This window comes from Festucalex cinctus, chromosome 12 (assembly GCF_051991245.1).
Source record: "Festucalex cinctus isolate MCC-2025b chromosome 12, RoL_Fcin_1.0, whole genome shotgun sequence".
Lineage (NCBI taxonomy): Eukaryota > Metazoa > Chordata > Actinopteri > Syngnathiformes > Syngnathidae > Festucalex > Festucalex cinctus.
The window spans coordinates 24,709,178-24,736,161 of record NC_135422.1 but is presented as its reverse complement, the minus strand read 5'-3'; the positions used below and the strand labels follow the sequence as shown (position 1 = coordinate 24,736,161).

Sequence of the window (26,984 nt, the reverse complement as noted above, 5' to 3'; positions counted from 1 at the left end):
CTCTTTAGCTGTCTCTAGCCTACCTTTTTGGCGAACCAACTCCTTCAAGGTCTTAAATTGTTGCACCTCCCCCTCCATGTCATGTGGTTGGGGTACTGGGTTTGGTACTATTGTAGTTGATCCCAGCTGTGTCACATATTGGGGCTGTTGGTTCAAAGAGGTTCTTGGGGCGGCTGGTACCGTTACAGTAACCGCTGCTCCATCGTTATCAGAACCTGAATTTAGGTCATCGTCGGCTCTCAGCTCACATTTTGCTTTATTATTTATTGCTTTTTTAAGCCTTCTCAACATAAAATCATGGGCCACCGCCACGTAGCCATCCCTGAAATTCTTAGTCAGGTCTTGGTGAATTAATAATGTGGTATATGGCGGAGCCTGTAAAATGTTAATAGCCTCGCGATAGATTATTCGCATAGTTAGAGGCATTTTACTATCTAGCTTATTGAGCCAGGCAGGTGGATAGGGGCGATTTACTTGCCCTGCCTCGGGTACGTAAGCTCTTCGCCCATCCTTTGTCTCGATCCATCCCAGGTTAAGATCTCTAGCTACCCTTGCTGAGGATTGGTACACGTCAAACGTAGGTTGAGGATTTTTCTTTCTTTTACTAACTGGTCTTGTAACTATTTTCGGGTTCTGGCCAGGGTTGCCCGGATCATCTTCTGATGAGGTTGAGTCTTGGTCTTCGTCAGCGGGGTTAGCGCCAATCACGGTCGAAACAGGAGCTTGCTCTTCATCGTCTTCCTCTTCGCTCCCATCTCCTGGCATCGCTAACGGTCCCATCGGGTTTACATTTCCCATATGCCTTTTTTGCGAAACCTGTGGCAGGGGCACCGGCGTTATGGGGGGTTGTCCCGGAAAGAGCTCCCATGCTGTTCCAGGGGTAGACGTGACGGGGCTAAAGGTCACCGTTCCCCTTGGGGCCTTGTTTTTTCCCTTTGGGGTTTGTCTGCTCGGTCCCTCTTGCTCTTCGTCTTCCACCTCCCGGGCAGCTTCTGCCTTCCTTCCACTTACCGGGAGAGGCACGGGAGATGTTTTAACTGGGGATGATGACTGGGGTGAGTCCCTGGGTTCTCCGTTTATTGATTGCTGGAGCTGGCGTCGTTCACGATGCATCTGTCTAGTACGGGTTAAAATCTCGTCTGTCACTGATTTAACTCGTTCCTCTCTCTGCTTTTTTGATATTACTATCACAAATTCTACTCCCGATGGTGTTGTTACAGGAGTCTTAGCTCTTAGAGTGAACGCTGCTACTGCTATGGACTCAGCCAGTTGCCACTGCATCTTTCCAGTTTTAATCCAATTTACAGCCATCACTATTCTCTCCGCTCCTTCTCCTAACGCTTTGTCGACCCCCCTCTCCAATGCTTTTGCCATCTCGTCCGCATATTGTGACTGATCGATTTTGGGGTTCCACTCTGTCCCTGGCACGTGTATTATCATGCCGTAGGGAGTGTTCCCACCACTAGTTTTTGCCGCTATTATTGGCCGCTGATTATCTTTTTGTAATTCTTGTTTAACCTCTAATTCATATTCTTGTCCCGCTTCCTGCCTTAAAATGTTTCCAAGCGCTTTACTATGCGGTTTTAGTGATCTATCTGTTATTATCACTATAGCATCCCCCCGTATTTGCCAGGGGCTTCCCACATAGTGGCACAATATTACACCATTCCCAATTGAAACCTTTTTTGTTTCCTCCGGCAGCCCACCCAGGGGCGCCGTTCTTATCAGGGGAGTCATTTTTACAATTTTTCCCGGGCTTTCATTTTCTGATGCTCCTGCATCCTCCTCATGGACACATGAGCCCATATCAACAAAGCCCTCTTCACCAACGGCCTCAGCTGGCCTTTTCCGCATTTTTTGTAACTCTTTCTGCTTTTGATCAAATCCCGACTGCTCCCAGAGGTTGAAGCTTAATGCTTCAGCCCCCTGGGGATTTGCTAATTCCACCCTTATCTGCATTTTCTCAGCGAGGGATTTAATCGTAGAGTCCCACTGGACTCCGGTGCTAGTTACTTCCACTACGTTATACACATCCAACAACACAGTCCACCAGTGGACCCAAAGGCCCACCGTCCCAGAGGTGCATCCCTCTTGGGGGTGGTTTACCACTACTGTTGCTATGCCCATTATTTCGGGAAATTCACTCACGAACACTCCTGTTTCCTTCACCGACCTTTCCACCTCAGCTGCGAGGTCGGCAAGACGGATTGAAGGGTTGTTTACTTCCAGGTGCCTTCTTGCTCCTGGTGGCCATCGATCTACACCCTCGCCCAGTAGCATAACCACTACTGGTATATCTGGTTGTTCTAGAGGCTGGGGTGCAGGCATTAACCCTGCTACCCCCTCTGTAGGGCTGGGGGGCTTTCCCCTCCCATTTCTCCCTATTATTCTTTCCATTACTTCACTAGCGTGTTCTATAGCCCGCTTTGCTTTCTTATTGTAGGAGTGGAGCTATTTATTTCCGAAGCCTTCCCCGCGCGCTTTGGGTTCAGGGACGTACTTTAGCTCCTGGTTACTCAGCTCCGTACCCATGTACGTTGCCTCTACTGCTATCAGGACTACCGACTTCGAGTTTTTCCTACCTTTACTCGTCGGCGGATGTCCTCTCTCAAACGGTGGGGTGTGTTGTCCTTTCAGGTCGGTTGTAATCCTTCCCGCTTCTCTTCTCCGGGATCTGGATGTCTTCTTGTTCCTGGACACGTCTGCTAGGAACCGAAAAAGGCTGCCTCCACTAGAACATTAGTCTAGTGGAAACTCCTACCTTTCCTCCTTGGTTCTCGACGACTTTCTTCTTGTGCCAATGGACACTCCTGTCAAAACCGAAAAAGGCTGCTTCCACTAGAACATTAGTCTAGTGGAAACTCCTACCTTTTCTCCTTGATTCGACGACTTTCTTCTTGTGCCAATGGACACTCCTGTCAAAACCGAAAAAGGCTGCTTCCACTAGAACATTAGTCTAGTGGAAACTCCTACCTTTTCTCCTCGGTTCTCGACGACTTTCTTCTTGTGCCAATGGACACTCCTGTCGGGAAACCGAAAAAAGGCTGCCTCTCTCCAAGCAGCCTCTCAACATTAACTCTAACTGTTCAAGCCCTCCTTCTCTTTGTGGGCGGGCTTGAACCACCCCTTGACTCAGCCCCTCCCTCAGGAATGCGCGGCGCAGCGCGCTCTGCCAAGTACACTATCAGTACCTTCACAGCTGACCAGAGCAGCAGGTCGCTGTTAAAGCCCATTCACTTTGAATGGCCTTCTCACACTCAACCTCTTTTAGAGTGCAAGTCTCATGGGGGAGCCAGTCACCGTTTCATTAACACAAAATAGTACAATCAACTTCGACTCAAAAATCACACTAGATTTTCACAATTAAAGAAGCTCTTTTCCATGAAACACTATTCATCAAAGAGACTATTTTGTGTTAGCTCAGGGTCGTATGACATGACAATTTATCAGCGAGTTTGCTATCAGCTCTAAGCTCTGTGCCCTCCGCTCAGAGCCGCAAGCTTCGCTCACTCGGGTTCCTGTTTTGGGCCTCGATCGATCCCGATTTTGACAAAAATGAGTCAATCGAAGCCCCACGTTATGGGCGCCACATGTCAACTTCCGCTTACCCGCAGGACTTAAATCGGGAAATATGTCCTGATCGACTCTCCAATTAAAGGGTTAGAAATTCCCCTTTTTCCTCACCAGCTCTAAGGCGTCAGCGTGAGGAGACGGGAATTAAATAAGCCGATATATCAAAGTGGATTCACCTAGGTTTGTTCACTGTCATCTTATCATGAGGCCAATCCGTTTTCATACACCTATCAATCCTGAGTGAGTAACCACACACACAGAGCCCAGGAATGCTAGCATGTACACCTCACTTCATTGGCAGCTCCACTTCTCTGAGTTGTTTGCATTTGTTATTGACCTAGTAATTTAATAATCCTTGTTAGGATCATACGGATTTGTTACATATCAAGCAGGAGTATTTGACTTATATTAATACAGATGGAAGCATTGGTTAGAGGTTATTCAAATGCACTTACCTTCTTCCAGACGTCCGTTACTGTTGTCCGTCTTGGAAAAAATAATGAGGTGGACTCAAAATGTCCGGAATAAATAAAATAAAATCAAAAAAATAATGAGGGCTCATCAAACGTCCCAAATAAAATCATAAACAAACATTAAGGTCTTATAAAACGACCAACTTATAAAAATAAAATCATAAGCAAATAAAAAGGTCTTATAGAACGACCAAAGAATAAAAATAAAATCATAAGCAAATAAAAAGGTCTTATAGAACGACCAAATTATAAAAATAAAATCATAAGCAAATGAAAAGGTCTTATAGAACGACCGGACTTATTAAAACGTCCAAAAGGAATAAAACCAAAACTAAATAAAATAAAGATTGAAACAAAACAATAAAATGATTGATTCAAAAATTATCTTTTATACAATTTTATTGACAATAATAAGATAACCGATATGAATCATAAAAATCACATTTAATGATAAAACTTTAAATCAATCAAAATAAAATAAAATAAAATAAAATAAAATAAAATAAAACAAAATAAAACAGGAGATTAGGAATAATATAACCTTTTACAATAAGCTTTACAAGATTGATCATTCCTCGGAAAAGCTTAAGACCTGATCGACAATAAGATGTTTTTGGCTGAAAATAATTTTGAAGATATGAGAGTGTATTAAATGGCCCCCACCCTAACACGCGATTTGTCATTCATATCTTCCTATTATACATCATTATTGCTAAAAGATTTGTACATTACCAATCATTGAAGAAAGGGTCCAACCACGGCTTAATCCCAGTCCTTCGTAAAAATCCAAAGTCCAGGCAGGCAGTTATATTCCATCTTCGAGAATGCACTCTGTACAGACACATCGCAGGGTGAAAAGGGGGCCTAGCTCAGAGTTGGTGACGGCCTTTTATACTCTTGGGCCACACCACTGACTCCTTCCGGTGAATGTCTCTCCGCGCACCTTCTCATATCAAAGCGCACTTGCTGGAACTCATTTTCAGTAATCTTCCACCGACGGGCCATGAAGATGAGTCATGATGAGGTCATACATTCCTTACAAATGTGTCATGGATACACAGCGTTGCATGATGAGTCATACATGAAAATATGTCAAGGTCTTCAGCTCTATTCGACAAATGATGAACGTTAAAATAAATAAAATCATATATATATTAATTAAGCAAGCATGAATAACATATATATACCTGACATGTTAAATCCCAAATTCTCTCAGCTTGAACTTAACAGGTTAATTCTAATCTCTGTTGCACATCTTGTATATATCTTTGTTAAATCAAACAATACATACAGATAATCTTTTCAATGCAGTTACAGCAATATTATCAGCGATAAAAGACAGTATCGCTTATAAATGAAAGAAAAGAAAAAGAAAGACAGGAAAACTTCATAGTTGGCTTTCAATGTGTTACAAACATTGATCCAAAAATCAGGTTAACAATTATCGAATATAGATTGTGTTGTGTATTATTATTTAATTCAGGATATCATTTATTTATATTTAATTTGTATCTTATATAGAATGTCCGGGCAATGCTGAGTGGGTGGCTTAGTTGTACAGGTTTGGCGGCATCTGGTGGTTACTTTGAGGAACTACACCCAGAGGCCAAAGAATGATTCAGTCCTATAGACACCTATTGGTCTCTAACTAAGAATTGAGTCTAGCCCATTAATTTGCTATCTCATTTTACATGATATGGCGTTTCATCTGACCCTACTCAATCTACTCAATTCAACATATGACATGACAATTTATAAGCGAGTTCGCTATCAGCTCTAAGCTCTGTGCTCTCCGCTCAGAGCCGCAAGCCTCGCTCACTCGGGTTCCTGTTTTGGGCCTCGATCGATCCCGATTTTGACAAAAATGAGTCAATCGAAGCCCCACGATATGGGCGCCACATGTCAACTTCCGCTTACCCGCAGGACTTAAATCGGGAAATATGTCCTGATCGACTCTCCAATTAAAGGGTTAGAAATTCCCCTTTTTCCTCACCAGCTCTAAGGCGTCAGCGTGAGGAGACGGGAATTAGATAAGCCGATATATCAAAGTGGATTCACCTAGGTTTGTTCACTGTCTTCTTATCATGAGGCCAATCCGTTTCCATCCACCTATCAATCCTGAGTGAGTAACCACACACACAGAGCCCAGGAAGGATAATCTGAACACCTCACTTAAATTGGCAGCTCCACTTTTCTAAGTTGTTTGCATTTGTTATTGACCTAGTCATTTAATAATCCTTGTTAGAATCATACGGATTTGTTACATATCAAGCTGGAGTATTTGACAGATGGAAGCATTGGTTAGAGGTTATTCAAATGCACTTACCTTTTCCCAAACGTCCGTTGCTGTTGTCCTCCTCGAAGAGGGAAAAAATAATATTGATGCAGACTTATAAAATGTCCAAAAAAATACAATAAAATCAAAGACAAATAATAAGGACTTATAAAACGTCCAAAAATAAAATCAAATCAAAGACAATTAATAAGGACTTGTAAAACGTCCAAAAATAAAATAAAATCAAAAACAAATAATAAGGACTTATAAAACGTCCAAAAATAAAAATAAAATCAAAGACAAATAATAAGGACTTATAAAACGTCCAAAAATAAAATAAAATCAAAGACAAATAAGGACTTATAAAACGTCCAAAAAATAAAAATAAAATCAAAGACAAATAATAAGGTCTTATAAAACGACCAAAAATAAAAATAAAATCAAAGACAAATAATAAGGACTTATAAAACGTCCAAACATAAAATAAAATCAAAAACAAATAATAAGGACTTATAAAACGTCCAAAAATAAAATAAAATCAAAAACCAATAATAAGGACTTATAAAACGTCCAAAAAATAAAAATAAAATCAAAGACAAATAATAAGGACTTATAAAACGTCCAAAAATAAAATAAAATCAAAAACAAATAATAAGGACTTATAAAACGTCCAAAAAAAAATAATAAAACCAAAACTAAATAAAATAAAGATTAAAACAAAACAATAAAATGATTGATTCAAAAATTATCTTTTAAACAATTTTATTGACAATAATAAGATAACCAATATAAATCATAAAAATCACATTTAATGATAAAACTTTAAATCAATCAAAATAAAATAAAATAAAAACAGAAAATTAAGAATAATATAAACCTTTTACAATAAGCTTTCTAAGATTGATCATTTCTCGGAAAAGCTTAAGACCTGATTGACAATAAGATGTTTTTGGCAAAAATCATTTTAAAGATATGAGAGTGTATTAAATGGCCCCTACCCTAACACGCGATTAGTCATTCATATCTTCCTATTATACATCATTATTGCTAAAAGATTTGTACATTACCAATTATTGAAGATAATTCCATTCACGGCTGGTCCAAGTCCTTCGTAAAAAATCCAAAGTCCCAGGCAGCTATAATCCTTCTTCGAGAATACACTCTGTCCAGACCACATCGCAGGGTGAAGAAAAAAGGGCGTCGATTGCAGCTGGTGACGGCTTTTTATCCCCTTGGGTCATACCACTGACTTCTTCGGTGAATGTCCTTCCGCCTCCAAAAATATCAAAGCGCACTTGTTGGGACTCATTCTCAGTAATTTTCCACAGACGAGCCATGAAGTCATACATTCTTTACAAATGTGTCATGGATACACAACGTTGAATGATGAGTCATACATGAAAATATGTCAAGGTCTTAGCTCTATTCGACAATAATAAACGTTAAAATAAATAACATCATAGATATATTAATTAAGCAAGCATGAATAACATGTATATACATGACATGTTAAATCCCAAATTCTCTCAGCTTGAACTTAACAGGTTAATTCTAGTTCTCTGTTGCACATCTTGTATATATCTTTGTTAAATCAAACAATACATACAGATAATCTTTTCAATGCAGTTACAGCAATATTATCAGCGATAAAAGACAGTATCACTTATAAATAAAAGAAAAGAAAAAAAAAGAAAAGACAGCAAAACTTCATAGTTGGCTTTCAATGTGCTACAAACATTGATCCAAAAATCAGGTTAACAATTGTCGAATATAGATTGTGTTGTGTATTATTACTTAATTCAGGATATCATTTATTTACACTCAATTTGTATCTTATATGGAATGTCCGGGCAATGCTGAGTGGGTGGCTTAGTTGTACAGGTTTGGCGGCATTTGGTGGTTACTTTGAGGAACTACACCCAGAGGCCAAAGAATGATTTATCGGTCCTACAGACACCAATTGGTCTCTAACTAAGAATTGAGTCTAGCCCATTAATTTGTTATCTCATTTTACATGATATGGCGTTTCATCTGACCCTACTCAATCTACTCAATTCAACACTCCAAAAAATCTCAAACTTCTCATGCAACTTAATAGTCACGGCCTGAAAACATCTATTTAATGAAATTCAAGTATACATATAGCGACACCTAGTGGTGACAATAAATGTCATAATTTATGTTTTTAGCTACTGTGCCGAGCTCGTTGAAGGGATCCAGTTGAAAATTGATCAGAAACGTCTTAACATGTTGATCATGCCCCACACCGAATAATGTAAATTTTCGCCAAAGGACGTGGCCGCAAAATCTGATAATTTTTCGTGAGAATTTTTCAATTCAACGATTTTTGCACATTTACAGGGGACATACATTTGCCCACTTCTCCTCCATATTTATGCAGCGCCACCTAGCCCTTGAGGCAAAAAAAGAAATACCCCACTTACGGTATTTTTACAAAAATTGTAAACCCGTTTCGCAATGAAAAAGGATATGCTAGATAATTCCCCGGTACATGCTCCAAAAAATCCCAAACTTGACATGTATGTTTATCGTCAAGGCCTGAAGGTATCTCTATGACAACATTCAGTTATATATGCAGCGCCACCAAGCCCTTGAGGCATAAAAAAAAATGCCCCACCTACGGTATTTTTACAAAAATTGTAAACACATTGTGATAACTAAAGTATGATAACTAATTCTAATTCATTTATGAATATTGTTTTACTTTCAACCACTCAAAATGTTCACTGGCATCAGACAACATACATACTTTTTACTTTTTGTTTTATTTATTTTTGATAGCCTATTTGGACAATAAAAGCAACATGAGCGATGATGTGTATATACACTTTTACAAAAAAAATACCAATTAGGGCAACTCATTGCCTAAAAATAAAAAATGACGCTGATTTTTGCAGATCTTAACATTCACCAAAACCCGGTGAGCTTGACACACTCATCACACCTGGCAAAAAAAATATTCCACATGTAGAGGTTTTTTATGCCATTTTCAAAGAAATTCTGCTTCCAATGTGCCAGTACCCCAATGTGCTAGTACCCCAACGTGCTAGTACCCCAACGTGCAAGTACCCTAACGTGGCCCGGGCTGCGAGGGCCCTTTATAGCTGCTCGCAGCTCTAGTTTTCGTTTATTATTTTCCGTGTTTGAGTGCACTTACGACTTTGAACATGTCGAAGAAATCGAAAGAAGAGGAACAAGAACAACGAGAAGACTCAGCTAACCTCACTAGCACAATCACCGCTTTGCTAACCGCTAAACTAGCGGCGCATAAAGCGGAACTTCTGGCGGAGATTAAGGACACCTACGTGAGGTATGGGACTAAATTGGACAGTGTTCAAACAGCCGTTGATGACCACAAACAGCGTATCTCCAGCTTGGAGTCTTCCTCGAATGTCGCCAGCACAGATCTCATGAGCATTCAGGCTACACTCAAAACGTTAGCTGCTTAGAATGCTAAGCTAAAAGCCACAGTGATGGATTTCGAAAGCCGAAGTCGTAGACACAACCTTCGTATCCTGGGCCTCACGGAGGACATCAAACGCGCCACTAAGCCAACAGATTTTTTCTCACAGCTGCTTATTGATTTACTTGGCACCGACGTTTTGTCTTCACCTCCGGAGTTGGACAGGGCTCATCGTACACTAGCTGCAAAGCCTGGCCCGCCCAATCGGCCGCGGCCCGTAGTCGTATGCTTTCACAACTTTCAAATTAGGGAACGAGTTGTGCAAGGTGCTCGCAGGCTAAGGGGCAAATGAATTACAAAGATGTCTCTGTCCACATCGTGGAGGATTATTCCCCGGCGGTCCTGGAGCAGGTCCTGGGGCGTCATGAAGAGGCTATACGACATGGGGATCAAGCCGGCCCTGCGGTACCCAGCTAAGCTATACATCGTGCTCGAAGACGGGACGAGGAAATTTCTGCCTTCGGTGAAAGAAGCCACCCTCTTTGCCTACTCGAGGAATCGTTGATGTGCTGGTTTGTGGTGTACTTCAGTTGTACACAGTTGTATCACGCCGGATGACCGGAAGCATACTAACAGTCTTCGTCAGCTTGTGATCGTTAGCTTTAAGGTTGTCTGGTTGCAACAAGTTAACATCGAACTCGAAGGTCCAAAAATATTAAATAAAAAACGGAAATTTCTTACATTAGCTGCAAGTTAAAAATATGGTTAAGAAACAAATCCCAACACTTCAGGATACGCTCCAACTGCCTGTCTTAGCTAAAGATATTATAAAGCTTTCTCCAACAACAACAACAAAAATATCAAAAATATATGTTATTTTTATACACAAATAAAACGTATTTACCGACTTTAAAATGGGAAAAAGACTTGTCTATAGTTCCGGAACCAGACTTTTGGACCCAAATCTTTGAAAATGTATTTAAAATGACAAAACATACAAATTTGCAACTTATCCAATATAAGATACTTCATAGAACATATATTACACAATATATGATGAAAAAAATGGGACTCTCTGACCCCGACATTTGTCTCCAGTGCTCACAAAATACTGCTGATACTTATCTTCATGCTTTATGGGCATGTAGTCCAATGCTGTATTTCTGGACTAAAATCTTGGAAAAGCTCGCTGATATATTAAACTGTAGGCTTCCTTTATCTCCAAGATTGTGTTTACTAGGTGACTTAACAATAATCGAGCTACCATGTAAACAATCTCAATCTATACTTATAGCCCTTACTATTGCTAAAAAAAATAAGTCTTGTTAATTGGAAAAATAAACAATCTCTAAATATCGACCACTGGTTAAACCTACTAATAAATTATATCTCAATGGAAAAAATCTCTGCCTTACATAAAAATCAAGTATCAAGATTTAAACAAATATGGTCTAGGTACATAGAATATTTTAATCTTAATTTGGCAATTTAATCCTGCCTAGATTCTGCCTGTTAACAAGAGCCACCACATCGTTACAACTTCTGTTTTCGCTGCTTCTGTATTTGGTATTTTGTAACTGATTGTTTTTATTTTTATATAGTCAGGAACCTAATTGCTCCTAGTGGTCTTGAGTACACCACACTATACGACACTACACTTACTAACTCCTTAAGATTTATTTCTAGTGGGCACTAAGCATCAACACTTGGTGTTACTGCATGCTAGTTAGTCAATTTTCTTGACGCTGTCCCCGTTGTCTGCTCGGTGGCGGTTGCGTCTTGGCCGCTCCCTGGGCCCGCTGTGGGGTGCCGTGTTGGGGTGCTTTCCCTGGTGCCCGGGGTGGTGCTGTTCCGGCGCGGTCCGCTGCTCCGTGCCCGGCGGCACGGTTCGGGGCGGGTGGGCCTCTGGTGTGCCCCGTGGTTCCCCCCCCCCTGTCTCCTCTCCCTCCTCGCCTCCCCCCGCCCGTCCTCCTCTGCCTCCTGGTCCCTTTTCCCTTGTCGCCCCCCCCACTCCTGCCCTGCAGCCGCCCTTTCGCTTTCTTGTCGTCTCCGCCCCGCTTCCACCTTTGGGGGCGCTGTGGGGGCCCGCCGGGCCTCGTTCTGCGGCCTTGGGCTCGGGGGTGTGGGCCGGGGTGTTCCGGGCGTCTGGGTCGGCCCGCCGACCGGTGTCCGCTCGGGTGGCGTGGGGGTGGCCTTGGTGCTGCCTGGGGGATTCCGGGGGGGGGGCGGTGCTCGCTTTGCTGGGCCGCAGTTGACAGCTTCTTTCTTTGGTGGCGGTCCTTATACATGCCAGATCCATCACACCAGCATCTACTGAAACTCAAACAGAATTCGCCTCTCCCTCCCACAGCCCGTTGAATCAGTGGGTGCTGGTGTCTGTGGATCTCACTTTGCTTTATCTATCCTTCCCTCCTTCCTCTCTTTAGTTTTTCCTCTGGTCACTTGAGATCTCCTCAATTTATTGGAAATTTGAGGTTTCTGGGGTTGGTATAAGACTCTGGTTTTGTAACCACGCAGGAGGGGTTTGGTTGGTGCTGGATTTCACTTTGATGGATTGGATGTACTGGTTTCTATGGATCTCACGCTGCCTCATCGATCCTTCCCTCCTTCCTCTCTTTAGTTTTTCCTCCGGACTCTTGAGATCTTTTAATTTGTTGGAATTTAGAGGCTTCGGGGTCAGCGTAAGACTCTGATGCTGTAACCATGGTGAAGGCAGGAAGTGTCTGGCCGGTGCTGGATTTCACTTTGATTTATCTTTCTTTATCTTTTCTGACCTTTTCTCTGGTCTCCTGACCATTTGAACTTCACGACTCTGGCGAGACTTTGAAGTACCTGGTTAAGGTGAATGGTAATGGGATTTTTATAAGGTTTTAGGTGAATTAATGAGTATAAATTTATACGTATTTGTACGCACACGCACGCACGCACGCAAACGCACGCACACAAACGCATGCACGCGCACGCAAACGCACGCACACATAAACACACACACACACACACACACACACACACACACACACACCCCTACACACACACACACCCACGCCCACACACACACACACACACAAAAAGTTAACATCGAACTACCGTTAAGCTTGTGGAAGTATTTTATTTTATTTATTTCTTCTTCTTTCCATCCATTTTCTTCTTCTTGTTCTCACTTAACTCTCTTAATACATATGATGTATATGTACGTCATAAGCATCATTTGTCCCCGCCTACAAATGACGTACATATACGTCATAAGGCTTTTTTTATGCTAGGGTATACATTAGGGTCTGACGCAGCTTTTGAGTGAAGGATCAGGCTTGTATGTCCCATGTCCCATTTAAATAGCATAATAACTCAATATTCTGTGGGCCTTGCAAGATCAGCTAAAATTCAGGAAAACGGCTGGGATCGAGGGGGGTTGAAATGGCTGGTAGTCAAAGAGTTAATCATCAACAACCATTATCTCAGCTGATTTGTGTTTGACTATGTGTCTCAACAGATGTACAGTCTTGTTTTTGTTTTGTTTTTTGTTTTTTTGTTTTTTTTGTGTGTGTTTGTTTGAGGGGAGATGCATCACAATATTTGTTGTTTATATGTGGGGTGTAAGTTTATTCTTTGTTGTTCTCAGGTTTATTTGCTAGTTTAGTGCTATGTCAGGATTAATTTTTGTCTTTCCCATCAAACTTGCATTAAAATTCATGTCCAATTCTGCATTGTTATTATATGTGTGCATGTGTGTTTATATATGTCTATGTATATATATATATATATATATATATATTTTGTATTCTTATTTTTTTACTGCTGCCATTACTTTACCCTTTTTATTTATTTATCTTCATTTTTTTGTGTGTGTGTGTTTTATGTGTGTATAGTTAATTCTGTTTTTGTTTTTTTTGGCGCAATTGCCTTCATTTACCGTCTTATAATTTGGGAGTTGTAAATTGGAAGTTTAAGGTTGGTGCTGTTGACACCTTTGTGTATTGGACACATTGTGTTTTTGATTTATGGGAAATGTTTGGCCAAAGGGGTTTTTCCCTTATTGTTTGGTAGGGGTGGGGTGTGTGTGTGTGTGTGGGTGTGTGTGTGGGGGTGTGTGTGTGTGTGCGCTTATAACTCATGTTATGGTGCGGATAGAATGGATTTCAATGACGACGTGCGCAATTTGTCGCTCGATTGCTCCGTTGCCCAGGGTAACAACCATTTCTCATGCAACGATACGGAACATGCATGGAACGGCGGCCTTTAGCTCGATAGCTAAATCGCTTTGTGGTTAAAAAGACTTAAGCAGGAGGCAGTTCTGACACAAAGCTAGTGGCCCCCGTACTTCCGACTTACTTTCCTCCGTGACCAGGCGGAGGTCACATGACTACAGGGAATGCACAAAAATTGTTTCCATTACACGTTTACGAAATCTCTTTCGACACGTCTCAAAAACCACCTCATGAGAGTAAAAACTTTTCTGCGATATTTGAGGGTGTTTTTTTGTTTGTTTGTTTTTTGTTTTTTTTCGAAAACCATGTGTTTCCATTACCAGCTTGCTTTTGCGCAACTTGCCTTTTGCACCTACTGGTACGTGCACAGTGCAGGGGCACTCACAGGAGAAGTAGAATGTTGAAGGCAATTAGCTTCAAAGTGGCCGCTCGTTTACACAGTTTTTAAGAAGAGCTCATTAAGGCAGTGGTGTACAAACTATGGCCCGGGGGCCATTTCAGGCCCGCCATCCAATTTTTTTAGTGGCCCGCGACATATACTAAAAATGGCATTTGACTCAGTTCAAATAAAATAAACAAAACAAAAATGTTTGGAGACGGTCAAAGTAAGAAGGGAGGGTATCGAAAAACAGGTGCCATTAAAGGTTATTTTCGTTCACTAAAACTAATGAAAAAACAAACCAAAATTAAAAAAAACAATATTGTAAATAAAATAAAACCGAAAATGCTTTTTAAAAAACGAAAACTAACTGAAACTACATTTTATGTTTACAAAACTAACTAAAAATAACTATAATTATAGCAAACATCATTCGTTTTAGTCTTTGGTAATTAATTTCATGCATGAGCCTTTGGGGATGATTTTAAATGTGATTTTTAGTAGATTTATTTTGATATTATACCGGAATAATAACGTTTGAAAGTATGTCACACAGAAGTGACGTCATCTAGCAGCAGCAAATAGAAAAGCCCCTTCAGATGACGCTCCCATGTTTTTGTTTAAATATTGCGCACAAGTAAAACACATAAAAAAAAATACTAATACTGAAACTCACAAACTAAACTAAAACTAAGCATTTTTAAATAACTAAACTAATATAAACTAACAGAACCACCCTGAAAACTAATAAGTAACTAAAATGAAAAATTCCAAAACTATAATAACGCTACTGCCATATTACATATAAATTGGTTTATAAACTGTAGCATTTTTCTAAATATGCAAAAGCACAAATAAATTATTTGTACATTTTTTTAGGACTAAACACAATTTCTCTTCATAACATTACGTGGCCCTTGCGTCCTTCTGATTTTCTGTATGTGGCCATCAAATGAAAACGTTTGGACACCCCTGCATTAAGGTGACATACAGTATTAGTGGTTATTGAAAAGAATTTATTTTTTTGTTTTTTACTACCTCTACTTCACGGTAATTCACCTACCGTGGGCAGGCTAGGAAGTTGGAACGTATCACCCGCGAAAAGTGAGGGGACACTGTATTGGCAAGTCATCGATGAGTGACACTGAGGAATTACGAGCATTGCATCAGTGCCACTCATGGTTGGCATGTGGAGAGCCATTGTTATCAACATGTAAGCGATTTTCATGTTATGTCTTGTAATTTAAATTTTGGTTGAGAGATACTGGAATGAAAGAGCATGAATGTCAAATAATAACATTTAATTGTGTTTTTCATCAGTCCATTGCCTGTGCACTCGGACTTGGGAAGATCCAGAGGAAGCCTTTTGAAGAGGCCTTCCTAAAACAGGACCTGAGTGTAGGTTGAACTTTTTGGGCCAATAGAAAGTTTACAGATTTACAATATAGAGTATATGTAACTGATCATTTTCAGAAAAACAATTCTGTTGAGTCACTCATAGTGGAATGGTACAGTCCATACGGCTGACTTCGATGCAGGCAGCGTGGGTTCAATTACCACTCAATGAGAGAGTGAATGTGAGTGAAAGTGTTTGTTTACAACTGGTCTAGTGTGTAGCCTAGTCTTGCCTTTCACCTGCAGTCAGCTAGCATAGGCTACTGTAGATGATGGATGGATGGTTTTGGGTGGTTGGGTGTGTTTGGAATTGGGCTGTTTTCTAAAACATTTAAACTGATTCTAATATTGTCTCTCACATTCTTAAAAGGTCATGGATATTGATTTTTTGCACGTCAACCTTTCCATGGAGGGTGTCTATCTCAAGGAACTGTTCTCTGTCCACTGGTTGTGTGAGTTCGGTCTGGTGGAGAACATAGAACTAGTGGTGGAAGAGTATCGCCAGACCAGGGGACTGCTGGTATGTACTAAATAGAGAGCAACAACAATTGGGTATACTACACTATACAGTATAATATCAAACTATTGCTGCACCCAATTTAAAACCGTTCTCAGGTGTCTTATGCCTTGGTCAGACTACGCAAAATTTTGTCTTTCACTACAGTCAGATTACCCGATATATTTGCTCTGTGACCAAACGTGCTGTCACACTACAAGTCTGAAACCAACACCACCCGATGCTGTGAGTCCAAGAGCACGCGTCGGCACTGCTTTTCAGGGAGGCGGGACAAAAAAAGCAGGGCCTGGCAGAGCAGGGACTGTTTGTTTGAATGGAGCATGCGACAAGTACAGCACCACTCTGCATACATGAGCGCATTATTGCACGCGCTCCGTGCTCAGTATATGATTTCGTACAATTACCTCGGTTTTCGAGCATAATCCGTTCCAGAAGGCTGTTCTAAAAGTAATTTGTTCGAAATCCGAAACAATTTTTCCCATTATAATTAATGTAAATAATTTTATTCCGTTCCAAGTCTAAAAAAAACTTTTTCCAAGTTTTTTTTTTTTTTTTTTACTATTTTACACCATAAACTGCACTGTATACTATTTACCATAAATAGAAAAGGGTAGAAATAGACACTGTTTTATTTAGATATCCTATCTAAAATGATGAAAAAAAAACAAAATACAAACATTTCTTTTTTAAATTCAATAGTTCTGCACACTACTTTCCTCTTTTCTTCACCAGCTTAACCACTTGCACTTGCTTTCTTTGGACCCATGATTAATGGGTCCAAATACAATACACGATATAATACACGATGCAAAACTAAAAAAAAAGATTTGCATAAATAACAATGAACAGGTCTGCTCCAAACGAACTTTGAACACGAATGTGCTACGGAGGAAGTAGCCAGGGCATTCGAGTTAGCTCGGCTCCCGAGTGAGTCGCGTTCAGGTACGCTCAGCTTTTTCTCCCGAGTGAGTGGCGTTCAGGTACGCTGGGCTTTTTTCACTTTGGTCGAGAGCCGAATTTTTGGACGAGTTCTGAGACATAAAATTCTCGAATTTTCTGGTTGAGAACAGCGTTCGAAAATCGAGGTTTGACTGTATTTTAATTTATTTACATGTGTCAGGGTATAATATAGCCCATTTTGTGAATTAATTTGGAGATGTCAAATGGGTAACACTTTATAATGAGTGCACACTATTAAGCATCTCAACTCAACTTTATTTATAAAGCGCTTTAAGAACAGGCATTGCTGTATACAAAGTGCTGTACATAAACATAAATATCAGCGGTGCAATAAAGAATAAGGTAACAAAACAAGAACAAAGAAAACATTTTTGAAGTGCGAATACAAGTTTTTTTAACAAGTAAATAAATTTTATATCAGTAAATTAATAAGAAGTCGGCGAGTGAATAAAGAGATATATAAATGCATAAATAAGAAGACTAAACATCAAACTCATATACACCACAAAACACCAAGAACAAGTCTCATGGTGTGCCAAAAGCCAAAGAATACAGATGTGTTTTAAGAGGTGTTTTAAAAGAACATAACGAGGGGGACTGCCTAATATTTAGTGGAAGGTCGTTCCAAAGGGAGGGACCGGCAACAGCAAAGGCTCGATCTCCTCTAGCCCTCGGTACCTCCAATTGAGTCTGGTCTGCTGACCTGAGGCACCGGGCAGGTGTGTAGGGGTGCAAGAGCTCAGGGAGACAAGGTGGGGCAAGACCATTGAGAGATTTGAAAACAAATAGAAGAATCTTAAAGTGGACTCTAAATTTCACGGGCAGCCTGTGAAGAAAGGCCAGGATAGGGGTTATGTGTTCCCTTTTATGGGCACCAGTAAGGAGATGAGCAGCAGCATTTTGGACAAGCTGGAGATGCTGGAGGGAGGACTGGCTGATTCCAAGGTAAAGTGCATTACAGTAATCCAGTCGAGATGTAACAAAAGCATGGATTACCATTTCTAAGTGCTGCTGAGATAGGAGATTTTTTTACCTTAGCCAGCTGCCTAAGATGAAAAAAGCTGCATTTGACAACAGCAGCAATTTGCCGGTCTAGTTTAAAGTCACTGTCCATCTTGACACCCAGGTTTGAGGCTGTTGGCTTTAGATAGTGTGCCAGAGGACCCAAGTCGGCAGGATGAGAAGAGGTCCCGCTGGGACTAAAGACCATAACTTCTGTTTTCTTCTCATTGAAGTTCATGAAATTTAAAGCCATCCAGGCTTTGATTTCTTCAAGACAGGACAAAAGAGGCCTCAATGAGAAAGCGTCCTTTTTACTAAGCGGGACATAGATCTGACTGTCATCCGCATAGCAGTGAAAAGAGATCCCATGTTTCTGTTAAGCATTAGTTAAAAGTGAGTTAATCGTTTATGAAGTATGTGTCTGAAATGAATAAAATGTAGCCGCAAGGGGGCACAAGCCATACTTTCAGGGAGCATTGCGATAATGTCGATAGAAAATATGTAATTTCAATAAAAATTTCGATATGTAAGCCAACACATCGGAAAGTCAAGCTGGTGGTCACCTCACCACACAGGCCTACTTCAAAGTAGAGTCCACTAAAGCTAATACGTTGGCTTCAACGTATCGTTTGGTAAAGCTTTATTTTTGAAGTTAGAATTTGCGTAGCCGGCGTGTTACGTTGAGTACGTTTCGAGCTTCATTGACATGTTTGAATGACGGGGTAAATATGCGTATGTGTTCATGTGCTGTCATAAAATATATACTGCCCTCAGTGTATCGATATAATTATTAACAGAGAGCGCAACAATATATTGCAAAATTGATTTTTTTTTCCCCCCCACCCCTAGTGTTCAAATACTTATTTTCCTCACTGTATATAATTCAACAATTAAAAAAATTGAATAAAACCATGATTAATTTTAATGACATTGGACAAAGTGTTAATGTTCACACATCATTAAATACATATGAAATTAAATCAACCACGACTACAGTCTAAAACAATTAAACATAAGACCTAAAACACGTTCAGTTATTAATCATCTCATAGCTGAAATGATTTGTCCTGGGTTGTTACATTGATTGAAGATAATAAAAGGTGCAGCAGATAATACATAACATGGACTACTGATTGGCCCTGATGGCTCATGTGTTATGCTGCCCACACATGTGATCCAACCATTTTGAACTTGGGGATCATATTTTATGCCACATTAGGTCAATGCCCAGTTTGAACTTTACATGTAATTGTTAATGTCATGCTTATTTGACAATCAAAATAATTAACAACATTGTAAAGTTGTCTCTTTTGTGCTTCTAGCCCATTCGTATGTGTGTTCTGGGTCCTCCTGCTGTGGGGAAAAGCAGCGTGTCTCAACAAATATGTAACCACTACAAGCTCCATCACATCAAGCTGAATGAGACAATATCCGAAACCATCTCACACCTGGTTAGAATCTTTGCACAGAATATTTATTTGGCAACATTACACACACAAAATAATTCTTAGCACTCAGTTTTCTGTCCCTTTATCCAGGAATTTACGGTCAAGAACACTCCTTCAGATGCAGAGAATGAAGAATCAACATCAGTAATAGAAGCTCAGGAACTGCTTAATATTGTCAAGGACAATATGGAACAGAACGGAGGTACAGACTTACAAAGTTGAACTTATTACTACGATACATTACAGTATGCTATATTGTATCATAGTCGTGGTAATAAAGTGAATAGGTGTATTGTTGACCACATATGTGGGCATTACAATACAGTGGAATTCTACATGGCACTGGTTTACATTGAAGTTGTCTTAACTCTAATACATTTCTTGTCCTCCAAGTGTAACAAGTTCAAGTAAAACTAAACTAAACTAAAACAACTGTCACCCTTTTAAGACGGCAGAAACACAACAGAGATGGAACAATTAAGTAATGTTTTGTATAGGTATAATGTTACCTAGGAGTGTAAGTTTATGTTCAACATGGTATCTACTTTGTAAATTTATGTATGTATTTAAAATTGTATTGATTGAATTGCTCATACAGGCCAACGGCTAGCTCTCAGAAAGTGCCTCGAAAATGACTTTCGTTCCAGCGTCTGGGCAATACTTTTTTCTTTTTTAATGAAGTAAACTAGGTAAACTTCCTCCCTAAAAAGTTCCACAAGCAGATCCCCTGCAGTTAATCTTTTAAAGTCAGGGAATTTATGAAAACATTGACATTTTAGCCTGTGCAATGACTTTTGACTTGACTGGCACAAGCTTAATATTTCAAACATTTGCTGGCAATGAAGGATATATTTCTTATTTGGAATATGAGATAGATCGGAGCACTAGTTGTGGAGAAATAGTCATTGAAAACAGGTCAATTTAGAAAAAAAAAAAAACGCTTTAAGTCGCGTTGACACTTGAACGATTTTGTGGTACGAATTGGCACGACTCGAGTCGTGCCAGTGAGCAAAGTTGCGCGAAGTGTGCGTAAACCCGTCGTGACTGCGTGCCATGTCGGGGCAAAAATTTTGAAATGTTCAAAATTTTAGAAATTTCAAAATTTTGAAATTTCTAAATTTTTGTCACGACAAAATTTCGCGACCGGGTCGTGAACTATGCGCAAACTGTTCGTGAACTTGTCGGGACGATAGGGGAAGCATGCGCGCCAGTGCGTGGCAGTGCGCGCCTCGGAGGGGCCTCCCTACGGCGCCGGCGGCACGCCGAGAAGACAATCAAACTTGACGATACTAGAAGAAGTAAAAGTCGTAACGAGGTTTCCGTAGGTGAACCTGCGGAAGGATCACTACCGGAGAGAGGGCAAGCGAGCCCGCCGCCTTCGAACGAGAGGCCGAGGGCGCATGGATGAGTCGGATGCTCGCGGGAGCTATGACCACCCGCCCGCGGTGGCCCGGAGCCGCGGGGTCGCTGGGAGGCGGCTTCACTCCCCACGTCCACCCAACCCAGGGACACCCCCCGCCGGTGCTAGCGCGGCCCGGCCACCTCGTAACCCGACAGCCGACGGGTACACATCTGGGTTGGGGCGATTCCCTTTTTTTATGGCGTGCCCAAGTCACCGTCCGAATTGCACGCTTATTGTGCAAATGCGAGAAGTGCGTAAACTATGCGCAAACTATGTGTGAACTCGTCATACCAGTTCGTGTCAATGTGGACACGAACGGTCACACATTCTCAACTCAACTCAAGTTTATTTATATAGCGCTTTCAAACAGCCTGAGCTGTCACAAAGCACTTTACAGAAACACAAAAAAACAAACATAACATAACACAAAACATTAACACCAATACAATACAATACAACCACAACAAATCAACATTCTTCCATGCATATGCTTTGATATTTGAGGCAGTTATAGATGAAAGAGGATCGGTCTCCTTTCAGCAGTTGATCAGAGACATGATCACAACATACTTCTGCTACTAGCTAAGTTTGCTTATAAGCAAGCTCATAAACAAGCAGCTGTTGCGTTCGTGATGAGCATCATACACGCAAAAAAATGGTCCAATTTTCTAGTCTCATCCAAACTGCCTCTCCTTCAAGCGCCAAACTTCCATCTAGTCCGCGTCCCGCGCACACCACCGCGCTTAGCGGCGACGTTCGCGTCCTCAGCTCCACCTCTATCCATCAAGGGGCTGTGAAAAATTCTGCCTGTTTTCCTGGCGCAAAAAAACACAAACGACCTGCAGGTGTCCAGTGGAGCAGTTGGATAGGACGGATATTCCCCCATGAGAAACCGTACTGGTGCAGGCATGAGGCCGAACGGGCGCAATCGCCGGGCACCGACAACATCCCGCGAGGAATATCACGGCCAAAACGCCGAAAACAGTTCAGTCCAAAACGCCATCCATCCAGCTCACCAGCGCAGGCTGTCCAGCAGCGCCGATTTTCTCCACCAAGCAGAAAGGGGCTGTGAAAAATGCTGCCTGTTTTCCTGGCGCAAAAAACACAAGCGACCTGTAGGTGCCCAGTGGATAGCACAGACATTCCCCCATTAGCAACCGTGCTGGTGCAGGCATGCCGCCAAACGGGCGCAATCGCCGGGCACTGACACTGTCCCTCGAGGAATATCACGGACAAAACGCCGAGAACAGTCCAGTCCAGATCGGGTCCACACAAAAGACGAAACGCCACATGACAAGCGCCATCAACAAACAGCCAAGACAAGAGAGTCGCCAGACACACCGGCACACGCCATTTTGTCGAGGCATTCATGAACTCGTCGTGAACCCGTCGTGAACTATGCGTCAACTAGTCGTGAACAGTGCGGGAACCTCCCAGTTCGTGCCCCAAAATGGCACGACTTGCCACGACAGAATCGTGCCCAAAAGTTGTGCAAGTGTCAGGCCACCTTTATTGAAACAAGCATATATTGGGGCCTAGTTTTTCAAGTGAACTTGAAGATTAGATTTTATAAACAGAAATAAATAAAAAATTGCTCCAAATAAGTTGCAAACATCTTTAATCAAAGTTAAATTGCATCACTGTCATCAAGGATGTCTTCTTTACTATCATTTTAACAATTCTGGCAACAGCTCAGTGCAATGCATTTTTAAATATTTTTATATATTTAAGATATAAAATATTTAAGAGCACCATTTTGGAACACATCCTCCTGTTTTACACTTACAACTGAGTGTCAGTCCCTGTCTTGGAGCAGGATCATTAGTCATCCAATGGATGTAAAGCTATTTTTCATGGATTTTCCACCCATGGTCTTCTGGTGATATTTACTCAATAAGAGAAAATATTGTAATAAAGCAAGGGTAAAAAGTATTTGAAGAAATCGCTACATAAGTACTGTGAGTCCAATTCATTTTTTTTAGCATAAAAATATGATAAATGGTTTTCATTTTTTTCACCTGTTAATGCCCTCAAAGCGCTTCACATTGACATGGCATTCATGACATCTTGCTCAAGGACACTTCGACATGGACACAAGGGCTGGGGATTGAAACAACAACCTCGGGGCTGGGAGATGGCCACACCACTCTACCACTGAACCATGCCATCTCTCTGTACGTGCTCTGTTTCGGTAGTGGGCTACCTAAACCCTGATATTGCTAAAAAATAAATAAATAAATAAATAAATAAATAAATAAAAAATAAATAAAAAAATGTCATGAAAATATATTAACTCTTTTACTTGCCACCCGTTATTTAAAAAAATAAATAAATAAATAACTCCCAGTGCCAGTCGATTTTGAGCATTTTAACTCATCTTTCAAGGCAAATAGAATATTGTGTGCTTTTACTACATATACAATGTGGGTACAACATGAAAGATCGCGTTCTATTCTTTTATTTAAAAAAAAAGCATGTTTATATCTTATTCCGTACTTTAATAATCACCATTTGAAAAAAGGTAATTTAAATGACATGAACGAAAATTAAAAAGATAAGGCGAAAACAAGCTTTTTGTGAAAAGATACATTTTCAGTTTAGTGACGGGCTGTAAATTAGGTTTAATGTAACAAAGCCTTTGATCATTCACATCATCCTTGAAAATGTTCTATTTCATCAGATTTCATTAGATTCCGTCATTTTTCATTCTAATCTCATACACCTAGGGCCCATTGAAAAGAGATACAATGCTGCCATCTGCTTGCCATAGTTAGTGGGTGTTTTTGATTTCACAACCCATTGACCAGGCAGCGCTCCACTTAGACATTGCACTGCCCATTGATTAAAAAAAAAACAAAAAAAAAACGTAGTTGACGTAATTTATCATTTATGGCGGCATACATCGTGATTTCACTAATCGTTATTAAACGTTTTTGGTGTTAAAGAGTTCAAATGACTACCGGTAATTCAGAAAACTGACTAATTCAAACCATGCACACGCACGCACGTGCACACACACAAAACTACATTAATTTCTTCTCACTGTGTAAATATAAATACCGGTAATTTGAGGCACCTAACGATTCATGCTTCTGCACAGTTTTCTTGAATATCTTTCAAAGACTGCTCATGCGTATTACTTCTTTGTTGTCCAAAATCCTCTTGACAATCACTGAATCACAGAAGACCTTGTATGTGGCGTCAAATGTCAATCTTTCACTGTTAAAATTTATCATAGAAATGTAAACTTTCTGCAAGATTCATCCAGATATCCACATTATGCACTGTAATATATACCTCTCTCTTTCTGGTGGATGCTTGGAAATGAAGCGAGTGTGGGCTCTGTAGCAGTTGTAGTGGTACCTGGCCTCTACTGCAGCACAATCTTTTCTACAAATGTGCATCAGAATTGATTCATCATGTTTTGCCCCTGCTGCATAACATAGTCTTCTTGAGAGAATTCAAATAAACACTGAATATAAAAAATAGTTACCCTATGTATCGTGAAATTATTTGTTCTATTAAATAAAGATGTGCATTCTTAATAAAGTGGCAAATTTGCCACTTTTTTCTCATCATATCGCCCCCGCCCCTCCCCCCCAAAATTTTGTACGTGGTCCTAATACGCCATCGTAAATTTGAATATGTTGTTGAAGAAAAAAAAAAAAAGTGCAACACCGCAGCTCCCCATAGAGCAGTGCTTCTCAAATAGCGGGGCATCATCAAGGGGGGCGCGTTTGACCTCGGGGAACATGCTTTTTTATTTTTTTATTTTTTTTACTGTCCTAGAATAAAGTGCAATGGCACCTCCACTACATTAGGGGGGCAGTGGCGCTCTCATTATTGGCACGAACGGTCACACATTCTCAACTCAACTCAAGTTTATTTATATAGCGCTTTCAAACAGCCTGAGCTGTCACAAAGCACTTTACAGAAACACAAAAAAACAAACATAACATAACACAAAACATTAACACCAATACAATACAATACAACCACAACAAATCAACATTCTTCCATGCATATGCTTTGATATTTGAGGCAGTTATAGATGAAAGAGGATCGGTCTCCTTTCAGCAGTTGATCAGAGACATGATCACAACATACTTCTGCTACTAGCTAAGTTTGCTTATAAGCAAGCTCATAAACAAGCAACTGTTGCGTTCGTGATGAGCATCATACACGCAAAAAAATGGTCCAATTTTCTAGTCTCATCCAAACTGCCTCTCCTTCAAGCGCCAAACTTCCATCTAGTCCGCGTCCCGCGCACACCACCGCGCTTAGCGGCGACGTTCGCGTCCTCAGCTCCACCTCTATCCATCAAGGGGCTGTGAAAAATTCTGCCTGTTTTCCTGGCGCAAAAAAACACAAACGACCTGCAGGTGTCCAGTGGAGCAGTTGGATAGGACGGATATTCCCCCATGAGAAACCGCACTGGTGCAGGCATGCGGCCGAACGGGCGCAATCGCCGGGCACCGACAACATCCCGCGAGGAATATCACGGCCAAAACGCCGAAAACAGTTCAGTCCAAAACGCCATCCATCCAGCTCACCAGCGCAGGCTGTCCAGCAGCGCCGATTTTCTCCACCAAGCAGAAAGGGGCTGTGGAAAATGCTGCCTGTTTTCCTGGCGCAAAAAACACAAGCGACCTGTAGGTGCCCAGTGGATAGCACAGACATTCCCCCATTAGCAACCGTGCTGGTGCAGGCATGCCGCCAAACGGGCGCAATCGCCGGGCACTGACACTGTCCCTCGAGGAATATCACGGACAAAACGCCGAGAACAGTCCAGTCCAGATCGGGTCCACACAAAAGACGAAACGCCACATGACAAGCGCCATCAACAAACAGCCAAGACAAGAGAGTCGCCAGACACACCGGCACACGCCATTTTGTCGAGGCATTCATGAACTCGTCGTGAACCCGTCGTGAACTATGCGTCAACTAGTCGTGAACAGTGCGGGAACCTCCCAGTTCGTGCCCCAAAATGGCACGACTTGCCACGACAGAATCGTGCCCAAAAGTTGTGCAAGTGTCAGGCCACCTTTATTGAAACAAGCATATATTGGGCCCTAGTTTTTCAAGTGAACTTGAAGATTAGATTTTATAAACAGAAATAAATAAAAAATTGCTCCAAATAAGTTGCAAACATCTTTAATCAAAGTTAAATTGCATCACTGTCATCAAGGATGTCTTCTTTACTATCATTTTAACAATTCTGGCAACAGCTCAGTGCAATGCATTTTTAAATATTTTTATATATTTAAGATATAAAATATTTAAGAGCACCATTTTGGAACACATCCTCCTGTTTTACACTTACAACTGAGTGTCAGTCCCTGTCTTGGAGCAGGATCATTAGTCATCCAATGGATGTAAAGCTATTTTTCATGGATTTTCCACCCATGGTCTTCTGGTGATATTTACTCAATAAGAGAAAATATTGTAATAAAGCAAGGGTAAAAAGTATTTGAAGAAATCGCTACATAAGTACTGTGAGTCCAATTCATTTTTTTTAGCATAAAAATATGATAAATGGCTTTCATTTTTTTCACCTGTTAATGCCCTCAAAGCGCTTCACATTGACATGGCATTCATGACATCTTGCTCAAGGACACTTCGACATGGACACAAGGGCTGGGGATTGAAACAACAACCTCGGGGCTGGGAGATGGCCACACCACTCTACCACTGAACCATGCCATCTCTCTGTACGTGCTCTGTTTCGGTAGTGGGCTACCTAAACCCTGATATTGCTAAAAAATAAATAAATAAATAAATAAATAAATAAATAAATAAAAAATAAATAAAAAATAAATAAAAAAATGTCATGAAAATATATTAACTCTTTTACTTGCCACCCGTTATTTAAAAAAATAAATAAATAAATAACTCCCAGTGCCAGTCGATTTTGAGCATTTTAACTCATCT

At 40.8% G+C, this 26,984-nt stretch overlaps 1 protein-coding gene across 7 annotated transcripts in view; it reads left to right on the top strand.

The window, feature by feature from the left end:
• ak7b (adenylate kinase 7b) overlaps positions 1-26,984 on the top strand; it is a 784,344-nt gene that overhangs the window by 621,346 nt on the left and 136,014 nt on the right. For 6 of the 7 annotated variants that reach the window (XM_077538608.1, XM_077538611.1, XM_077538607.1 and 3 more), the window contains 4 exons: positions 15,650-15,727; positions 16,095-16,244; positions 19,526-19,654; positions 19,742-19,853. In XM_077538608.1, coding sequence (XP_077394734.1) covers positions 15,650-15,727; positions 16,095-16,244; positions 19,526-19,654; positions 19,742-19,853 — 469 coding nt within the window. The remainder of the gene's footprint in view (positions 1-15,649; positions 15,728-16,094; positions 16,245-19,525; positions 19,655-19,741; positions 19,854-26,984) is intronic. The other variant, XM_077538612.1, reaches the window with a different exon arrangement.